The following is a 20,334-nucleotide window of genomic DNA, read 5'->3' on the forward strand; positions in this document are numbered from 1 at the left end:
GTATCAGCGCCCACTTTACACACAACACACATATTTTTTGTGCATTAATGCCCAGCTAAAAACAAATTTTTTTTATGTTTTGCTTAATAATTTCCTAACCTTTGTTCATATATAGCAGTTAGAGAAGCATTAATGCACTTCTCTTTGGCTGATTACGTATCTAGAACAGTACAATTTGTTTAACATTTAATTAACATTATTGTTTTATATTTTATACACAAACGATAAATGGAAGACAAGCTCAGAAAAAAAATTAAGAAATAAATAAACACATACAAAAATCTAAAATTGCTGCACTTTAATTGACGCTCAAATCTTGGCGCTCTTTCAGTTTGGCGCGTTTTTTACCCGACAATGACGATATACTTATGCTCGATATCGATACAGCTTTGGTAATTTTGCGTATTTTTAGCGTGGTCACACTCCCGGAAATATTTTTTTATTATTATTTCTTTAATGCCTGCATTTTATCAGAATCGTTTGTTTTAAAGATATAACTGTTGGAGGCCTAATCAGCTACGAGGTATTTACATTGCTAGCATGCCCAGGCGCGTCAGTTGGAAATGACGCATAGTCGCAGCACAATCAATAAGTAAAAACGGCGTGACTCTTAATTGATTTTTCACACTTGCAGAGGAAAAAAAAGCTTACAACATGCTGGGCACAATACAATTGTTTAACGAATTAGGCAGCATTTTTCGTAATGTTCGTAATGTTTGCGTGTAGCTTTTACATGCATTTAGTTAATATATTTGTTCTAATTGCAGACGCCGACCTTTGCGCTGGTACTGGAAACGCTATTATTGATCACGGTGATATGGCTGCTCTTGCATAGGCGTAGCGGCAAAAGACTGACCAAAGAGCAGGAGGATCAGCTTATTGAGCAATATGAACCGGAACCGTTAGTGCCTGATACGGATGCCGATCATCCTTTGCTGCGCACACGCTTGGTGCAATCACGTGTGGGCAAACGCATTGTAGTAGACGGACACGACTGCTTAAATCTAGGTTCACATAACTATCAGGGTTTCCTAGAGGATAGTGAAATTTTGGAGGAAGCATGCAAAACGCTACGCAAATATGGCGTTGGCTCTTGTGGGCCTCGTGGTTTCTACGGCACTATGGATGTGCATTTGGACTTGGAGGATCGCTTGGCCAAGTTTATGGGACTGGAGGAGGCTATAGTGTATTCGTATGGCTTCTCGACTGTAGCTAGCGCTATACCCGCCTATGCTAAGCGTGGGGACATTATTTTTGTGTATGTGTTTGGCAACCATTTATATATTTTTTAAGCTAATCTTTGACTTCATAGTGATGAAGCCGTTAACTTCTCTGTGCAAAAAGGTCTGGATGCCTCTCGCAGTACTATCTACTTTTTCAAGCACAATGATATGCAAGATTTGGAGCGTCTTCTGAAGGAGCAACAACAACGCGATCTAAAAAACCCCAAGAAAGCGCTAAAGACGCGTCGATTTTTGGTTGTCGAGGGCATCTTTATGAACACAGGCGAATTGTGTCCCTTGCCAGAGCTTGTGGCATTGCGTCAGAAGTACAAGTTGCGATTATTTTTGGATGAAAGTATTAGCTTTGGCACACTGGGTAAAACTGGCCGCGGCATTACAGAGCATTTCAACGTTAATGTAAGTGTAAATTAAGAATATTATTAAGTAGCTTTTAATAATATTTTAATTTTCGGCAGCGTGAAGAGGTAGATTTGATATCTGCTGGCATGGAGGGAGCCATGGCCACGATTGGCGGCTTTTGTGTGGGCTCACATTTTATAGCCGAGCATCAGCGTCTCTCTGGCTTGGGCTATATATTCTCTGCATCGTTGCCGCCTATGCTAACGCAGGCTGCTATTTCCGCCCTGGATCGCTTTGAGCGTGACCCACACATATTTGAGGAGCTGCAACAAAAGTCGCGTCTGGTGCAGCAATATTTTAAACGTTTCAGCATGTTGCGATTGCAGGGAGATGAACTCTCTCCCGTGAAGCACTTGTATATGAGTCAGGAGCATGAAGATTTGCAGACGGAGCGGAAGCTGCTTACATTATTGGCTGATAAGGTATAAAATATTATGACTACAACAACAATTACTTTCTAACATTTCCATATACTCCTCACAGTGCATTGAGAATGGCGTGGCTGTTGTCGATGCTGCTTATTTGCAGAACCGCGAACGCAAACCCGTGCGTCCCAGTTTGCGCATTGCCGTTAATCGTCTGCTGGATGAGACGGACATTAAAGCTGCCTTTGATACCATTGAAAAGATTTCCACTGAAGTGCTTTAAGCTTGCCTTCATTATTGCGAAGGAAATTGCATACATATTTGTGTATAGTTTTAAGTTACCAATTTGTTGTACTGTCGTCCAATTACAGTTAAGCACATACAAATTTTTGTAAGAAATACTTTTTGTATTAAATCATAGAATTATCATTACGCTTGCACAGATATAAATACATATATAAATTGTTAAACAATAATTGGAGTCACTAGTAAAATGTCGAGAAGCTTAAGACCTTAACTAAGTTGCATATATAAAAACTTACCAATCATTATTAAACTTAAAGAAAGCAGAGTTTACAGCTTGAATTTAATTAAATATGTATATTTGTGTATGCATAGATTTTGAAAATCAAACGTTATCTACTGTATCGTCACGATTACGACGATTGAAAATACATTGCCCATGGCATAATTAATTGTTCTGATTGTCTCAAGTCTGCTGCATCGAGTTCCATAAACTAGAAGCTGCTTTAACGTTGAACGCAGCTGTTCCAAGTTAGGTAGGCATTATCTGACACATACTTACGCTTCAAACTTTTCGAAGCACAAATATGCAAAAAAGTGCGCTTACACTGGGAAGTCAAAAAAGTTCGCTTTATCTGCATCGATTTTCGGTGTACTCCGCATATGGAATGTTTCCAACAACTCCAGATACGCTTTGTCGACAGTTCGTTGCGTGGCTGCCAACTTGCTTAGCTCTAAGTTGTTGCTATTTTTACACACATGAAGTACCTGTTGCAAGTGCCAGCTTCTTCTATCCGCCAGCGGCAAAAGCTTGCTTAATATGCGCATTTGAGTATCTGCATTAACTTTAAGCGCATATTTAAAGTACACTTCTGACAAAAGTTGACACTTGCTAGTCTGCATCAATTCCTTTACTTTCTCCAACGACAGCAGCACCCAGTCCGTCTGTGAGCATATGCATTTCCATAAGCTCCAACTGTAATATATATGTATAACAAATCACAATGCTTAAATTTAGCTGGTTCTCTGATCTCACCAATTTATAATACTGATCGTGCGATATGCTAAGCGGAGAATTAAGTAATTCCTACAGTTCAAGCTGCCAAGATTGCAGCTCATTGCCAGGATCTGCTGTCGCTACAATGCAACGTAAGTAGCGGTAAACTCTTGTGTTACGCTTGGGTAGTTCGCTTTGTACCAAATCATGGAGAAATTTGATCAAACGTTGCACATGACATTGACTTGTACTATTCGAATGCTGAGCGTATTTATTATTGCATTTAATCCAATAAAACAAAGTGGCCTTCAATTGCTTGGCAGACCAATGTCCATTTAAATACTTTAAACTTTAGGCAAAAAAAATATAATTATTAAAATGTACAAACATGCAGCATATAAAACTAACCGTATGTAAAGCATTATGACATCAGCACAACCATGTGAATTGATGAAATCGCTTTCAAGAAGTCCTGAGCAAAAGAATTTCAACAGTTCAGGGCAATCAGTGGCATATAAGAGACTTCCAAAAGACTCGATTATGATATTGTATCTATAAAAATGAATAAAGGTGTCTGAATCTACAGAAAAAGCAAGCATAGTAAATTATTAGGTAAAGATAAAAATATGTATAACAGTACATACCCTTAATAGTATCTTGCCACATTTTCATCAAAACTTTCAAGTTCAATGCTGCATTATCCCTAATAGTTATACGAATGTAGTACGCGATAAATTCACTGACAAATCCACCCAAATATAGTTCTTCATTAAGCAGTTGCTATAATATATATTATAATATATGTATATATTATTTATAATATATAAAGGGATTAATTGCATATTGTTAAATTGTTGTAAACCTTACTTGTTGAAAGTCTTCCATCTTATAAACAATCTCACAGATCTGTATTTGATGTGGTATTACTCTTTTTTTTATAAAAAATCGATGGATCGAATGTAAATCATCTTCATATTCATATATTGGCCTGCAACATTATAATTAATACATATTATTTTAATCAATTAGTTACTTACGGATTTAACAATAACATCAGCATTTTGAATGAACTCTTCGTCAAGCGCGTAATACCGCAACCAAGTAATTTTACACATATTTGACAAAGCTCCCCTAGTTCTTTTGTAAACGTAGCGAGAAAAGATTGCTGTCAAATATTAAATTGTATAACAAATGTACAATGTATACAAGTATTGAATTGTTTCGTTAAAAAGTATCGGCAATCAATTCAATCATTTTGTTGAGCCAATCCGAAGTAGATAAAGCCAAGTTTAGGCTCTTATCAGTACTACAGTAGTGCAAACACAAATTTGTCATGGTATTGGCCAGTCTGTTTCTAATGTCTAACATACCACCATAAATTTGAACCAGAAGTTTAAATACTGTGGAATTTTAAATTGATTAATTACCTCAGTGTGATAAATATGAATTTAAGTCTCACGGTTTTTAAATTGCTGAGATACTTCTGTAGACACGGGAGTAAATACTTGTAGTATTCCAATCATCGCCCATATTAATTTAGATGCCTGATCCACGAGGATCTTATTATTCGTCTTCTCACTAAAAATACTGTTTTTATAAGTTGCTAACTAGGTGCGTATAGTTCTTACCTATAAACGTAACAACGATATCCAATGTCCAGTATAAATTCCGCAGCAGTATACACCATGCTGTCCCCATGTTTGTATAGATCTTCTTTGGCCCAAAAAATAAATGATAAGGCAGCAGCACAGAGGCTGTTACGCTGCTCATTGGTTGTCTAACAAAATTAATGAAGCCTAAAGCACATACATACATACCAATGCTTTGGACCACAAATTAAAATATTGAAAACAAGAAACACAGTCCACACCTTCGTTTATATAAGATCTTATGAGTTTTCTAAGCCACAAGTTCAGTATATCCATACCTTCACTTGTGCCACTCTGAAAAATGATCTAATTTAAATCGGTCACCAAGCATAACGTAAACGCACACGGAATTACCTCTATACTTTTTTTTGCAAGCATACAAGGCTATTTCAAATGGTATGCATAATGCCACAACTCCTGCTTCTATGCATTTAAGCCGTGTTACAAATGATTTCACCGCCTTGGGATTATCCATTTGAAAATTTGTAATGACAATTTTACGAATACGAAAGAGTTGGCGGCTCATCTTTTGTAAAAATCGCACGTGAAGTTAGTTGCGCTATTTAACCGTTATGTTCATCTCTCTCACACAGCTTTATTATTGAAGATAATACGTGCCAAGTGGTATATTTGTTGATAGTGGTCACACTGCTGCGTTAATTCTAGGGATGTTACCATACATATATACAATATGGTTTTTATAATATACCTTATTAAAATTGCAATGTGATAATTTAAAATTAAGATATACAGAAATAACAACTGTTGATTTGCATCGGGCGCTGCTTTTTTTCAACACTGAATACTAAATAATACTGAAATCCGTGGTTACGTTGGTCACATCGAGAGTTTAATATTTTATGCAGCCCTACTCTAGCGTCTAACCTAAAATTGGGCGCGCACTATTTATTGTGTCGGCATTTTTCTCGTGCCAATTTTGTATTGCAAATTATTAAGAATTTACGTGCTTTGGTGTAATTGGCATTACCAATTGAATTGTTAATAAGTATTAAGTGCTGTGCACATGCAAAATGGTCGAGACACTAGAGTACAGCGATATAAGCGCCGAAGTTCGCGGTGTTATGGTAAGTGTGAGTCGCAGTTTGCCAAAAGTTAAAGATAATTGTCTTCTCAGTCCGCAGGGCGTATAAAGCTAACAGAGCAGAACATTGTGTTTAAGAACACTAAAACCGGCAAAGTAGACCAAATTGCCGCTGAGGAAATTGATTTGATAAATGCACAAAAATTCGTGGGCACTTGGGGATTGCGTGTGTTTACAAAAAGCGGCGCACTGCATCGGTTCACCGGCTTTCGTGACAGCGAGCATGAGAAGTTGAGTAAATTCATCAAGGATGCCTATGCACAGGATATGGTGGAGAAGGAAATGTGCGTCAAGGGGTGGAATTGGGGCACAGCACGGTTCATGGGTTCTGTGCTAAGCTTTGATAAAGACACAAAGACCATATTTGAGGTGCCACTGTCGCATGTATCGCAATGTGTAACAGGGAAAAACGAGGTGACACTGGAGTTTCATCAGAATGATGATGCGCCCGTGGGTCTGCTAGAGATGCGCTTTCATATACCAGCTGTGGAGTCAGCGGATGAAGATCCTGTGGAGAAGTTCCATCAGAATGTTATGAACAAGGCATCGGTCATATCGGCCTCCGGCGAGTCCATTGCCATATTCCGCGAAATTCATATACTAACGCCTCGCGGTCGCTACGACATTAAAATCTTCTCGACCTTCTTCCAGCTGCACGGCAAGACATTCGACTACAAAATACCCATGGACTCAGTGCTGCGTCTGTTTATGCTGCCACACAAAGACAGCCGACAAATGTTTTTTGTGCTCTCACTGGATCCGCCCATTAAGCAGGGCCAGACACGTTATCATTTTCTCGTCATGCTCTTTGCGCCCGATGAGGAAACGAGCATTGAGCTGCCCTTCAGCGAGTCTGAGTTGCGCGACAAGTATGACGGCAAGCTGGAGAAGGAGTTGTCGGGTCCCGTCTATGAAGTTATGGGGAAGATTATGAAGGTGCTTATTGGTCGCAAGATCACCGGACCGGGCAACTTTATTGGCCATTCTGGCACAGCAGCTGTGGGCTGTTCCTTCAAGGCCGCTGCTGGTTATCTGTATCCGTTAGAGCGTGGTTTCATCTATATACATAAGCCACCGTTGCACATCCGCTTCGAGGAAATTAGCACCGTGAACTTTGCACGAGGCGGCGGCTCAACGCGCTCGTTTGACTTTGAGGTGACGCTAAAGAATGGCACCGTCCACATATTCTCATCCATTGAAAAGGAGGAGTATCCCAAGATGTTTGATTTTTGCTCCCAACGCAAGCTGCACGTGCAGAACATGGGCAAGGATAAGGGTGGCTACAAGGACATTGACTTTGGCGACTCGGATAATGAAAACGAACCGGATGCTTATCTTGCGCGTTTAAAGGCCGAAGCGCGTGAGAAGGAAGAGGACGATGATGATGGCGATGACTCAGATGAAGAGTCCACCGATGAAGATTTCAAGCCCAATGAGAATGAGTCTGATGTGGCTGAGGAGTACGACAGCAATGCATCATCATCGGATAGCGATAGCGATGCCAGTGGTGGTGGTGGTGGAGATGGTGGCAGCGATGGTTCACCGAAGAAAAAACACAAAGAGAAATCTCGTGAAAAGAAGGAGAAAAAAGAAAGGAAGCACAAGGAGAAGGAACGCACGGTATGCAAAATTTTAAATTGTATTTTAGTCGCAAACTAAATAATTTATATTTTGTAGAGAAAAACTAGCAAGAAGAAGGACTCGAATAGGCCAAAACGCGCCACCACAGCCTTTATGCTATGGCTTAACGATACACGCGAGACAATCAAGCGCGATAATCCAGGCATTAAGGTGACTGAAATTGCTAAGAAGGGCGGGGAAATGTGGAAGGAACTCAAGGACAAATCCAAGTGGGAGGAACTGGCGAACAAGGATAAGCAGCGCTATCACGATGAAATGCGTAACTATAAGCCAGCCGCTGGTGACGGCAGCGATGATGAGGGTAACTCCAGCAAGTCCAGCAAGAAACGCAAATCAGACACATCGCCGACGAAGAAGGCCAACACCTCAGGTAGCGGCTTCAAGAGCAAGGAATACATATCCGATGATGATTCTAGCAGCTCAGCGGAGGCTAACAAAACGGCCAGTGAGCCAGAGAAAAAGAAAAGTAAGTCAGGCGATGATGAACATAGTGACAAGGAGACTAAAAAGGCAAGCGATAACGAAGCCAGTGATGAGGAGAGCAATGCCAGCGCCAGTGATGATGAGGATGACGATGATGATTCAGGCAGCGATTAAATTATTGATTAACTCTAAGCATACACACATTCTCTTACATTTATTACTATATACTATATGTATGTGTAGACTAAGAATTTTTTGTTAGCCTCTGGCAGTTGTAAAATGATTGCTGGCCGAGAAAATATTATATTTTTTCCATTAAACACCACACATGTCGATATAAATGCGGCTCTTCAAAATGATTTAAATAATTGCTATATAATCATGCTTATCAGCTAGCCATAAATTGAGCTCAGTCGGCCGCAACGCACTTTATTTGCCAATCGACAAAAAATAGTTCAGTTTAATACAAAGTTTCAATTGCAAATGGCGCTGCGATCGTTGCTGCTGTTCATCTTGCTTCTGCAAGCAATGCAGGTTAAACTCAAATTTGCCATATATTATAGTATTATAATTATTATTCAAGTATGTTGCTGTTTTTAGATCAATGGCAAGGCAAAGTTCACTAACATACAGTGCGTTAGCTACGATCAAAACATTACAATATTTAACACTTGCCGCTTATATGCGGTTAAGCGCGATGTTGCTGAAGTGGCTTTACGTCTGCAGATAATCAATTTTCCCAAGCAGCCAATAACGGTAAGCTCCCAAATTATTTACAAGTGACATCACCTTTAATGCGTATTTAAAAGCATTTACATAGCTTGAGCCCTTCTCTCTGTTTCAATGAATTTGAAAGATTTTAAAGTTGATAAGTTCGAATGTTTCGAAGTCTAATATGCTTAAAAATATTTTATTCGTTTAATTTCTAAAATTCAAAAATTCCTATGCACACTTTTGAAATTAATCCGTATCAAGTAGATAAAATGTTTTAAAGCCAAAGCTTTATATTTTATGTTAATTAAATCGACTTGTTTTGATTTTCATTGCTTATAAAAATTAAACTGCAATTGATCATCTCGAACAAATAATAATTTTCTTATTGGCAAGTTGACTTAAAATAGATTACTTAAAAATATCATATTGATTAGCAATCCAAGTCATTGTTACACAGTAAATTTGTTTAAATTTTGCATATGCATGCGGGTTTTAGCTGATATGTGTTGTACTATATATTCAAATCGGTTGACGGCGATAATGATCCTTGCGAGCCGAGCCCAATTGACGCTGCTGTTGTTGCAGCTCGCCCATAAGATATTCATTCTTTGACTTGGCTAGAAAGTCCTCGACGTTCATGAAAGTCTCTTCCTTATCATGCAATAAGGACTCATCATCCTCAACAGCTGGATTATAGTTATACTTGCGTCTGGCGGAGCGCGCCAAGTTGGGCACAGTGCTGGTCAACTTCTTGGCCAGCTCGGGCAGCGAATGTTGCGACGATTTCTTGGCCTTGTGCTCTAGCATCTGAGTCTGTGAACGGGAGTGCTTCTGCTGCTGACGCACTTCGGTTAGCTCATGCACATACAACTGCTCCTGAGGCTTGGGATCGATAAGCACAGAGCTCGAAGGCTCAATGACTTGCTCCTCTATGGTAATGGTTTGCCGTTTTTTCAATGCGCTCGGCTGTGGCTTAAGGGACTTGTGCCAGAAGTCGGACAGCCAGGGCAAGATTATGTCACGCATGCGCAAGCAGAATAGCGAGCTATAATTGAGAGCATCCAGCAGCAGATTGTGTCGTCCGCGGTGCAGAAATTCATCGATTCTGGGCATTTGTGGCGCAAGCAGCGGATTGAATATCGAATCGAACATCCAAACGCTGGCCCTTGGCGCCGATACCACCATCCATATAACCAGCAGCAGCTTGGACTCATTGTAGAGCGGCATCCAGGAGAAGAACGCATCGGCCAGCACCTCCAGAAACACCAAGAGCCCATAGACAACCCAATACTTGCCCCAGGCATTGAGCTCTGACTCGCCCAGCGCCTTGTAGGTCTTCCGTGCCGGCAGCAGTGTGCCAAAGACAATGGTCAAGATACGCGTCACCATACCAAAGATATTCATTATTATATCGAAATTCGATTAACGTTTATTTCGTGCTTTTTCTAGAAACAAATTTTTATTTGTAGGTAACATAAATAATAAGTTTGTAATTTATGTTTTGTTGTATAGTCTACTATTTCGATTTCAGTTTGCTGTCTATATGAATCGCCTGCTAGTTGTTTAAAAAAAAAACATACTACTTCTATTTAAAATAATGTATATAGTTGTGTAAACTATATACTAATAAACGGTTATCTATTAATAAGATGTTAATAATATTAAATACTTTTAAGGAATTTGATTTGATTCCCAAGCGTTTATCCTTTTAATTTATTTGCAGATGCGCATACAACTATTGAAGAGAGCTAGTGGCTATAAGCCCTTTCTCTATGATGTAAGCCATCATGATTTTTGTGAATATCTGGAGAAACGCAATCATCCTTTTGTCAATATTATCTTCAATAGTCTTGCCAACTACACAAACGTCAACAAGTGTCCTTTGCCGGTAAGAGTAAGCTGCTCAACTTAAATTAACTTATCTTAATTAACAAAGAGGCTTTAAACTTTAGTCCCAACTGTCAATAGAGCACTTTCGTTTTCCTGTCAAATCGCTGGACTTGCTGCCACTGCCCTTTGGAGAATACGCTATATATGCCACATTTAGTGCTGAGCAACGGGAACGTCTGCAGCTGAAGGTATTTTTTACGCTCACTGAATTTCGCAAGTGAAATTTAACAAATCGCATTTGTAAAATACAATATATACTTATCTATAGTATATGTCTGATTACAATTGAGCTCAAGGGCAGTGCAATAAACCAATTTGTAAATTCAAGTGAATATATGTATTGAATAAAATACGTTCTTGCATTGTTATAAGCCGACAATTATTGTATTATTTTGCATCTTAACGAGCATTGCAATATTTTTAATTACAGCACATGCTTTGTTATCAACTTTTAAATTATTAGGTCAGCAAAGCGGGTCTGTAAGTCAATTGCATTTTATTTTGTATATATTTCTACATATGTGCATGTAATATATTTGGCGAAAGTTGTGCCGGTTTGATCTTGAAAGGTTTATAGGTATTTATTAAATGATATTTAAAAGTGCGCAGTACTTAGAATAATTTTAACGTTCTCAAAAACAGAATTTATGTTCAAAATGTAGAATTTTTGATGCTTTATTTTTACTATTAAAAAAAAAACATTTCATAAATGAAAAGAATTTAACATTTTTACATGCAAAATTGTTAATGCCAATTGTTAGTTTTTAATTCACACAAAAATCAACTGATAGAAATACAAATATGAAATCGCTTTTAACAGTTTATAGTATAACCGCAGCAAAGTTATTAGAATTGCAAAATCTAAATTGAATAGCTGAAAATTCGGTGTAAATTGAACTTAAGAACTGCCCCTGAGATTATCCACACCTAATGCGCTTGGAACAATCTAAAGTGTTTTTTCTTTTGTATATCATTGCCAAGTTTTTGTAGACAAGTTCTTTATAAGCTATTTGCCTATTGTAAGTGGCACACGTATTATATTTATTTATTTAATTGGCATCTTTCACCTACAAAAGCGTGCGACCCTGCTCATGTACGCTCATGACATTTGCGGCACGCATTAAAAACCCATCAAGACACAGAAAAATGCCCATTGAACTTGCAGAAAAAACAGCAACCTTTCAATAAGATTAATAAGCGATGGCTCCAGCCCATTGTTTGGGCTATTGAAAATGAAATCGAAACTCGAAATTAATTGTAATTGTATCTAATAAACTGAAATGTTGACGGAAATAATAATAGTAAATTCACAATAAGTTTTTATATATATAAAAATTACGTATACGTATGTCAAATGTAAAAGGCAAAAATGTTCGATTGGCAGCCTTTGCATGCATAATGAATTTATAGGTCAATTGCATACACTTGAACTCCAGCTCAAGTGTAGCTCGTTGTAGCTATATCATCTTTAAAGATCATCGCTGTTGTTGTTGCTATTAATCTCACTCTCTTGTCAAATCTGAAACTGTCTAGGAAGTGATATTCGTGTGTTAACAACAACTAATGTTGGCAATTAATTTGGCATGCAAATTCATATTAAACAATTAGCCCCAAAGACTAAAGCTACAAAGCACAATTATGTATACATTTTGTGCATTATAATTTGTTAGTATGTAAATAATGGTATTTTGTTTGATTGCTGATTAACCCAAATGTAAATAAGCCACAGCTTAAATGACATCAACAACAGCAAACGTAAACCACAAAAGGCTAAGGAACTGTTGCAGCTATGTTATTGACTTGATTTTAGAGCAAATTAAGCATACGCAATGTTGTGCATTAAACAAATCATTTATTTTAGCTGAATGTTTAATTAAAGTCCCATTTGAGAATTATAGAAATAAGTGCAGTCGCTGAATAAATTCCTAATACAGTTTATTCAAAACTTTTTTATGATTAATAGTTATCTCTTAAAGTTGTGATAAGGTTTGAATACTTTCTTATAGTCTGTAAAAATTCACATTTATAGCTGATACTAAATACATTCTAAGAGCGTGATTAATGGCTTGTTAATGGAAGCGTTTAATGCGTTCAACATTCTTTAAAGCTTGACAAGTTCGTTGCTACAGTCTTTTGTATTTTTTCGACTGTCAATTAGCTTACGTTTGACAAATTACGCGCTTAGCTTAACACAAATGCAACAGGCAGCTGACAAATGTGATGTAGCCGACAGGGATGCTCCGCTTAGGCACGTGAATCACAGAGGTTATTAGCAGCAGCTTGTATAGGAAGCGCAGCTGCTTTAACTCAACGCCTATTTAATGTTGATGAATTGAATTAAAGTCACTGAACTTGCAGGCAATTAATACAAAATTTAGCATATAAATGCGGAAATGATCAAACTGCAGCATCAAACGTCAAGTTGTGAAATTGCTGCTGAACTCAATCACAAGCCAACTCTTTGAGGATTGCAACATAATAACAAGCAAGAATGACACTTGTCACTTAGAGAGCAATCAATGCTGCTACTGCTGCTGCTGGGGTCTGCGCAGACAAATTCAAGCTGGCGCAGACTTTCGTAAGCCAGAAGCCCGCGTTGCTTATGAATATTTATTATGTTTGGCAAAACAAAAGCAACAACAACAATAACTGGCTGCATTCAACAGCTGTGAAGCCAAGTTAATGGGCCAACTTTTTCGCTTGGCTAGTTGCTTTCAATAGCAATGGAATTGGAATCGAAATTGGAATTGGTTTGGGACTTGGCAGCTGGTAGCCAAATGGCCCAATAAACATTTTTCAATATAATATATAGTTATAGTTACAGCTTGGCTGCAATTTTGTGCTCGCCTTTGATATTGTTCCACTGCATAATGTTTAAGAAATTTATGCGCATTTCTTCAGTTTTCATATTCATATTTAAGGCTAAAAACCTGATTAATGCGCTTATTATTACCCAAGTCCCAAGTCGGTTGACAATTGCGTAAATTTCGTTGGCGGATTTCCAAATTCAGTTGCAAACTACAAATTGTTAAAACAAAAGCAAAACTTTAGCTTCAAAATTATGTAAATATTTTAAAGAAATGCCTAAACTGTAGATCTTATTTGTATTTTGTGTTTAACGCCACATAAAACGCCAACACATTAACAATGCTTGGGCCCGAAAGATGTTTGCTGTGTTTTGTTTCCATTATTTGGGATTATTAAGCAATGCTCCAGGTTTGAGTTGCTGGCCACTGACATTGACCTCGACGCTGACTTGGATTTATGTCTAGGTGCAAGCGCAGTATTTCAAATGTGATAAGGGATAATTTCTGACTAATTTATGAACATCATTTATTGGGAAATAAGCTTGAGTTATTATTGGAGAATGCAGCGTTAGCTAGGCAAGAGTTATAACGGTAACTAAAGCGTAGCCAAAGAGTTAAGGCAGTTATCTTAAAGAAATGTGTGCATTTTGATTTAGTCAGCACAAAGGTTCTGAACTTTTTATTGAACTAAATTAATCGACTAACCGTTTAGCTAACTCAATCATTAAAGTCGATAAAATGTAATTGTAATTGCCAATGCAAATGCGTTTGGCATTTGAGGACGGACTGTGAGAAAGCAGCTACGATTGTCAATAAGCACGGCAAATTTCAGAGACAATGTAAACAAAATGCAAAGCAATTAACACGAAACTCACATAAAAGTAATGAGTTCAAGCTGAAAAAGATGCCCGAGACGCCAAACGCAAACGGAGCATGCTACAAAACCAGTTGCACTTATAGACTAGACTACGGCTGGGGTAGAGTCGGATAGGGGGAAGCTACAAAAAATATCACAGCTCATTAATAGATTCCAATCGCTGTCAGCGGTTAAATGTCGCTTGAAGTGGCCCGAGTGGCTACGTAGCCAACACGTGTAATGACACCGTAACCAGCGATGGCAATCTCTAAGCCAAAACTATATCGGCTTATATTATATAATGGCCAAGCTGTGTATTGGGGCCACATAGCTAATATGCCTGCACTGCGGCATCGATACACTGCGGCTGCCAAACACTTGCTGCAGTTCACTTGGTTCATTGCCGTTTCACCCAAAGACGTCCAGTGACTGCCGGTCTTACGTGAACGAGAGAGTTCACTGTGCTTAGAATCACAAAACGTTTCACCTTACGTTCCATTCAACATTTCGACTGCTTTTGATAAAAAATGTGTGACAATTACCTTTTAATTGGACCGTTTTATTATTTACACTAAGCTGCGAGTGGGTGTCCGCATCTCATTAACATATACGATATATAATGCGATTGTATTTTATAAAGCGGCTGCCATTGAACTTTTGATTCCTTAAATTATTTGATTATGAACAATTTAAATATGCGTATAAATCGCTGGAATGTTTGCTGAGACGTTGTAGCTGAGAATATTGGGGAACAAATTATTTGCACACTTTATTTAAATAAATTAAATTGAATACTGTGGCCCTTTAATTTCATTATAGAAAAGCTGCTAAGTCTGAACAACTAAACTAAACTGTTAAAACTTCAATAATTTTTTTTGTACAATAAACAATATTTTCTCTTATCTATGCACACACAGCGTTTGAAGCTTCAAAGCTTGTTCTATTCTACAAATACTCAGAGCCAGGCACCCCCAGGTCGTAGCAAAGCAAATCACGCTGGTTGGCAAAACATTTGCTTGAACAGTTATTCAAATAAAACAAATGCTGTTAAACTGTTTAACTTCCTATAGATGAGCTGTGCGCAGTGCTGTCAATGACACATTTTTAATTAATAATGTTAGGCACTAAATATGAGCAATTAAACAAAGTCTGTTTTGTGGTTATTGTGAATAATGTTGTTGATGTGAAGATAGCGCGGCTTCAGATTAATTTCAATAAATCCTTACCGCATTAATCAAGTGCTTTTCAACAATAACAAACAGCTCAAAGTGTCATTCAACGTGCCAAAAAGAAAAGAGAGAGAGAGAGAGAGAGAGAGCGAGAGAGCGCGCGCTTGCATTTGAGCGCTTTGCGCAACTCACTCAAAGCTTTGCGCTCAAGCTTTTGAGCTGCAGTCAGCTGAAGCTGAGTCGAGTGTCGAGTCTATGAAAAATGCAAGTGTTTTGTTGCTGTTGCTGCTGCTGCTTTTGTTTTATGCGCTGTCGTTGGCGTTTTCGCTTTCATATTGAAAAGCTTTCAAGGCAAAACTTTAAGTCGCTGGCGTCTCTAGCTTTTGGGCCAGAGCATAAAGCTCGGCTCTTGTGGGCTCTTTAGTTGCTGCTGCTGCTGACGTCGCAGTCAGCTGTCTCGCTTGCGCTGGCAGCTTTTTGTTTGTGTTTTTGTTACTGTTGTGTCTGCTGGCTGCTGCTGGCTTGATCAGCGTGTGCGCTATATATTTTTTGGACTGCGCTGCGCTGCCCAAGCGAACGTTAACTTTAGTGTGCGCCGACCAGTTTCCGTAGACGGCCACAAACCGCGGCACGCAGACGCGTAATACGTATGCCAAACACACACAAAATCGAAAAAGAGATAAAAATAAAAGCAACTAACGGATATATTGAAACAAAGAAATAAAGCTTGTCAAGCCCCGTGCCTTATGTAAGCCTGGCTTCAAGTTCTACAATATATCGCGCTGTGAGCAGTGAGCTAAAAGTGTCGTGCAACAACAACAACAACAACAACAACAAATGCAGCCTCTGCCTATAACTGCTTTTGTATAAATCATTTAACTCAATTCGCAAACTCACAAAGCCTCTCAACTCAACGTTTAGGTAATCGCGTCGCGTAAAACAAAAGCTAAAGCAAAAGCAAAAGCAAATGTATAAAAAAAAGAGTAAAATAAATAAAAAGTGAATCTGCCTTTTCGCAAGTAACATATCTCCGTTTACATACTCCATCTCGCTTGCTCTCGCACACATAGACAGTCTGCCATTTTTTTTCTCCAACAACTGCTCCACACCCCTTCGGCCGTTGTGTTTGTTGTTGTTGCTGCCTTTGTTGTTATTGCTTTGCGCTTATTTTTATTGTTTATGTTTATTTCGTGTTCTGAGCCCAACAGAAGGTTAATACAACAACAACACGACAATCGCAATTACAATCACAATGAAATGGAATGAGTGAAAAATATATGTGCATATATAAAAATTTCGTGAACAACAAGAAAGCAACAAAATCAACAACAACATCAACAACAAAAAAAGTCACTTTTTAAGCAAATTTCACGCCGTATTTAATCTAAGCTGACTGCCCGCCTGCAGTTTAATCGCTGTTCGTCTTTCTTTACGTTCTGTGCTGTGTGCCGTGCCCTGTGCTCTGTGCTCTGGGAGGGTTCTATTCACTCTCTGCTCTGCCTCTGCCTCAGCTCTCAGCTCCCAGCTCAGCTCTACTCGGCCCGTGTTTTGTGTTCTCTGTGTGCGTTACAAGCGTCGCGCCGTTTGCCTATCGTTATCGTTATCGCCGCTCAAAGAACACACACACACTCATTTTGAAATTGAAATTCAGGCTTCATTGCTGTTCTATATGTCAAGGACTTGTCGAAGAGCAGCAAAAACAATTTGAGCAGCCGCGCTACAAATTACGGATTTAGGTAAGTGGCTTTTTTTTTACTATTATTTAATTTTGATTTTCGTAGAATTCACACTCAAACCAAACCGCTTGGTAACCACTCAAAGGCAGTTTGCCAGCTAGACAGTTTGTCTATTAATTTCTTACACATGTGTAGCCAAGTTATTTAATAATTATAAACTCAATCTTAGTTAGTCCTCAGCTAATTGATAAACAAGTTTGTTTGATTATAGCTTTTGTTTTAGCCTGCTAATTGCTCAACATATATACATAAATTTGCAATATGTTTTAAATAAGAATACTGAGGGCCTACGAAATAAAATGGGCTTGTTTCAAATGCATGCACGCCAAGTTGCAGATCTTTTTTTATTTTTGTTTTAACTATAGCTCGTTATTATCTCATTGTTGTTGCTTTTAGCGTGGTGGCTGCTTTCGAGCTTCAATCGTTTGCGATTTTGTAATATTGCTACAGTTATTATTGCCTGCTCTGCTTTGCTCCACACTTCTCCAAAAACTCAGCTGCATGGGCTCTCGTTGTTGTTACTGCAATTATTGCAGCAAGTTGCAACCAAAGACAATAAGCATGCAAGTGTGAGAGGCAGAGGCGGCGGCAGCGGCAGTGGCAGCAGCAGCAGCAGCAGCAGCAGCAGCAGAGAGTTGCAAACTTTCCAAGAACCAACTTAACGTGCATTTTATTTAGTTTTAAAAACGTTTTGTATACACAACAAAAAAAATAATAAAAACCTTGTCAGGCATGTGAGTTTCGAGTGGCAGCGTTCATCAACTTAACGTTATTATTTTATTTGTTGTTGTCTACAGCTTTTATTTATTTATTTTTTATTATTTGTTGCCTTTTCATTGACATCGAAGAAGAAACCCGAGTAACCTGTTTGTTTGTCTATCAGCGTCTAGTCGTTCAACTGCGTGTTTTTTATTTTTTGAAATCTATAATTGCACATTTTTTCCATTCAATATTTTTATAAACATTTGCTAACATTGGCTGCTGCTGGTGAAAATATTGAAAATTGGGTTAAATGCGCAGCTTTCAATTTTTTTTCGTTTGTTTATTTTTTTTTTCTGCAGTTAGTATAATTATAAATTCAAATTGTTAAACAAGTTCAATTAACACAAAGTGTGTTTTGCATAAATTTCGACTTCCTGCTGTGCTATAAAGCAAACGCGAAAATTGCAAAGTCAAATGCAACAAAATCAACTCAAACAATTAACAAAATGCAAATGTCATGAATGCAATACGAAATCATTGTTTTATAGCAAATTGTGGTAGTAATTGTTGTTGCGCTTTTTATGACGTCTTCTTCAATTTCAAATTTCAATTTCACTTTCATTTTGCGGCTTACAGTTTTTCCGACAGGCAACGCTGACCGCAACGTCTACACGCAATACTCAACTATATACAAATTTATATACACACATACACATGTGTGTGTGTGGTGTGTGTGTTGGCTGTTGCATGTTGTAACAAATACAGCTATATGTATATATATTTATAACAAGAGCAACTGCAACGTTAAACAAAATTGCAATTCAAAAAATGAGTTGAAGGCGCGCGCGCTTCATAAATAACTAAAAGTAAATTTATGTGCAAAAAATGTATATAAACAATTGTTTATATACATATATACATTTTTGGCAGCTTTAATTAATTTTCAGCGCTCTTTGGCGCATCTTTTACTTTAATTAACTGACACATTACGTATACGCAATATTGCGGCAATTATATTTTGTTGCAGTTTTTCCCACACACACACACAAACATTGTCAACGCATTTCTTTAAAACTGGTTTGATTACGCATATAATATTCAAAAATGCTGATTCTTAGCTTGATGGAATTGACAAAATAATAAGCCGCTGTGCTTTATGTAAATAAATGTTTTAACTAAAATTTTCCATCTTGTGCAGAGACTATAAAACCAGTTTGTTTTATTAAAGGCATTATTTAGTATTTATTTTTGGCCTTAAGCGATGAACAGAATAATTAAGAACGCTAAGGAAAGTTTAAAAATTACTTAAAGCTGCTTTTATAGCAAAGCTGTTAAATTAAAATTACGCTTAACTTAACAATTAAATTATTTTTGAGAAATAAGCGTAATGACTGCAAATAATCAATAAGTAATTCGTCATTATTTGCAATTGAATATATTTTAAATAAACAGTAATCATCTATGGATTATTTAAAATTATTTTGTGTAAGCTCTCGAATTGTTTAACAATTATTTATAATTGACAGAAACTAATTGTAATTTTATTATTAGCTTAGCTTGCAATTGGTAATGTTAATGTTTTGTATATGTTTTAATATTTATTTCAAATTGGTGTTTTTACGTATCAGTCCCGACTTGAAACATTTGCACAGTTGGTTTTGGTTTCTTTTACTTTTGCCTGCTGTTGCTGTCAGCGGTGCTTTCAACACACATTCAAGGTACAAGTTCCCAGCGCTATTGTTTTGCAGCCAAACAATGGCAAAGATTCACTCGCCCTTATACACACACACACATACAGACACACGCATACAGCGACAAATTGCAGTTGATTTGATATGTTAAGCAAATGCAAACAGTTCAGGTCACAGACACTTTACGTAATGCCTCAGCGTCATCCATGCCACATGCAACTGCAACCTGCAAACTGTTTAATCAAAGTTTATAATCTTTTCGTTGGGCTGCTGATTGTTTTTGCAAAACGTTCACAGTTGAACTTTGTTATGTCACAGCTGATTGTTTCTTTATTTTATTTGCGATTTATGTGGGAGTAAACGATTTAAGTTGGATAAAGCTGATAAGCAATCGTTTGTTAATTAGCAGCAAGAGCAAACTCTGAAGGTCTCAGCTGTGTACAAATTAAATTACAAAATTTACAAAATTTGCAAGCATCTGTTGCAACTGCCAAAACATTTATTTTAATATGCCAAATTGTTATTTAATTGATTTTCTACTTTGATGTATTATAGCAAATATCATTTGCAGCAGCATAATCAATTGCTTTGATCATTATATAACAGCAATATACATAAAGTACCAAAGCTAAAGACAAACTCATCACAGGCCATGTATTTGTACAGCCAAAGCGTGAAAGACACAAACTCAATGCGTAATCATTAC

The 20,334-nt window shown here is 37.7% G+C and overlaps 5 protein-coding genes across 11 annotated transcripts in view; 4 read left to right on the forward strand and 1 right to left on the reverse strand.

Annotated features, from left to right (window-relative positions):
• Nucleotides 1-435: 435 nt before the first annotated feature.
• Nucleotides 436-2,407, forward strand: LOC108595197 (serine palmitoyltransferase 1). Its single transcript, XM_017980384.1, has 6 exons — nucleotides 436-523; nucleotides 635-705; nucleotides 768-1,258; nucleotides 1,313-1,640; nucleotides 1,700-2,065; nucleotides 2,127-2,407. The coding sequence occupies exons 2-6, from the start codon at nucleotides 655-657 to the stop codon at nucleotides 2,289-2,291; spliced, it is 1,401 nt and encodes a 466-aa protein (XP_017835873.1). The 5' UTR covers nucleotides 436-523; nucleotides 635-654; the 3' UTR covers nucleotides 2,292-2,407.
• A 3,394-nt stretch (nucleotides 2,408-5,801) lies between these two features.
• LOC108595050 (FACT complex subunit Ssrp1) lies at nucleotides 5,802-8,404 on the forward strand. Its single transcript, XM_017980192.2, has 3 exons — nucleotides 5,802-5,982; nucleotides 6,033-7,619; nucleotides 7,677-8,404. The coding sequence occupies exons 1-3, from the start codon at nucleotides 5,929-5,931 to the stop codon at nucleotides 8,235-8,237; spliced, it is 2,202 nt and encodes a 733-aa protein (XP_017835681.1). The 5' UTR covers nucleotides 5,802-5,928; the 3' UTR covers nucleotides 8,238-8,404.
• A 142-nt stretch (nucleotides 8,405-8,546) lies between these two features.
• On the forward strand, nucleotides 8,547-10,888 carry LOC108594876. Its single transcript, XM_017980013.1, has 4 exons — nucleotides 8,547-8,597; nucleotides 8,664-8,819; nucleotides 10,501-10,665; nucleotides 10,730-10,888. The coding sequence occupies exons 1-4, from the start codon at nucleotides 8,547-8,549 to the stop codon at nucleotides 10,886-10,888; spliced, it is 531 nt and encodes a 176-aa protein (XP_017835502.1).
• LOC108595453 (HVA22-like protein h) lies at nucleotides 9,135-10,260 on the reverse strand. The gene has a single exon (XM_017980692.2). The coding sequence runs from the start codon at nucleotides 10,179-10,181 to the stop codon at nucleotides 9,297-9,299; it is 885 nt and encodes a 294-aa protein (XP_017836181.1). The 5' UTR covers nucleotides 10,182-10,260; the 3' UTR covers nucleotides 9,135-9,296.
• Nucleotides 10,889-16,472: 5,584 nt separating the features above from the next.
• Nucleotides 16,473-20,334, forward strand: part of LOC108596720 (A disintegrin and metalloproteinase with thrombospondin motifs 18) — a 49,741-nt gene continuing 45,879 nt past the window's right edge. For 2 of the 7 annotated variants that reach the window (XM_017982757.2, XM_017982755.2), the window contains exon 1: nucleotides 16,484-17,235. The gene's annotated coding sequence lies outside the window, so the exon portion shown is untranslated. Of the gene's footprint in view, nucleotides 17,236-20,334 lie in introns of all 7 variants that reach the window. The other 5 variants (XM_017982754.2, XM_017982753.2, XM_017982759.2 and 2 more) reach the window with 5 other exon arrangements.

Source organism: Drosophila busckii, chromosome 2R (assembly GCF_011750605.1).
Source record: "Drosophila busckii strain San Diego stock center, stock number 13000-0081.31 chromosome 2R, ASM1175060v1, whole genome shotgun sequence".
Taxonomy (NCBI): Eukaryota; Metazoa; Arthropoda; class Insecta; order Diptera; family Drosophilidae; genus Drosophila; species Drosophila busckii.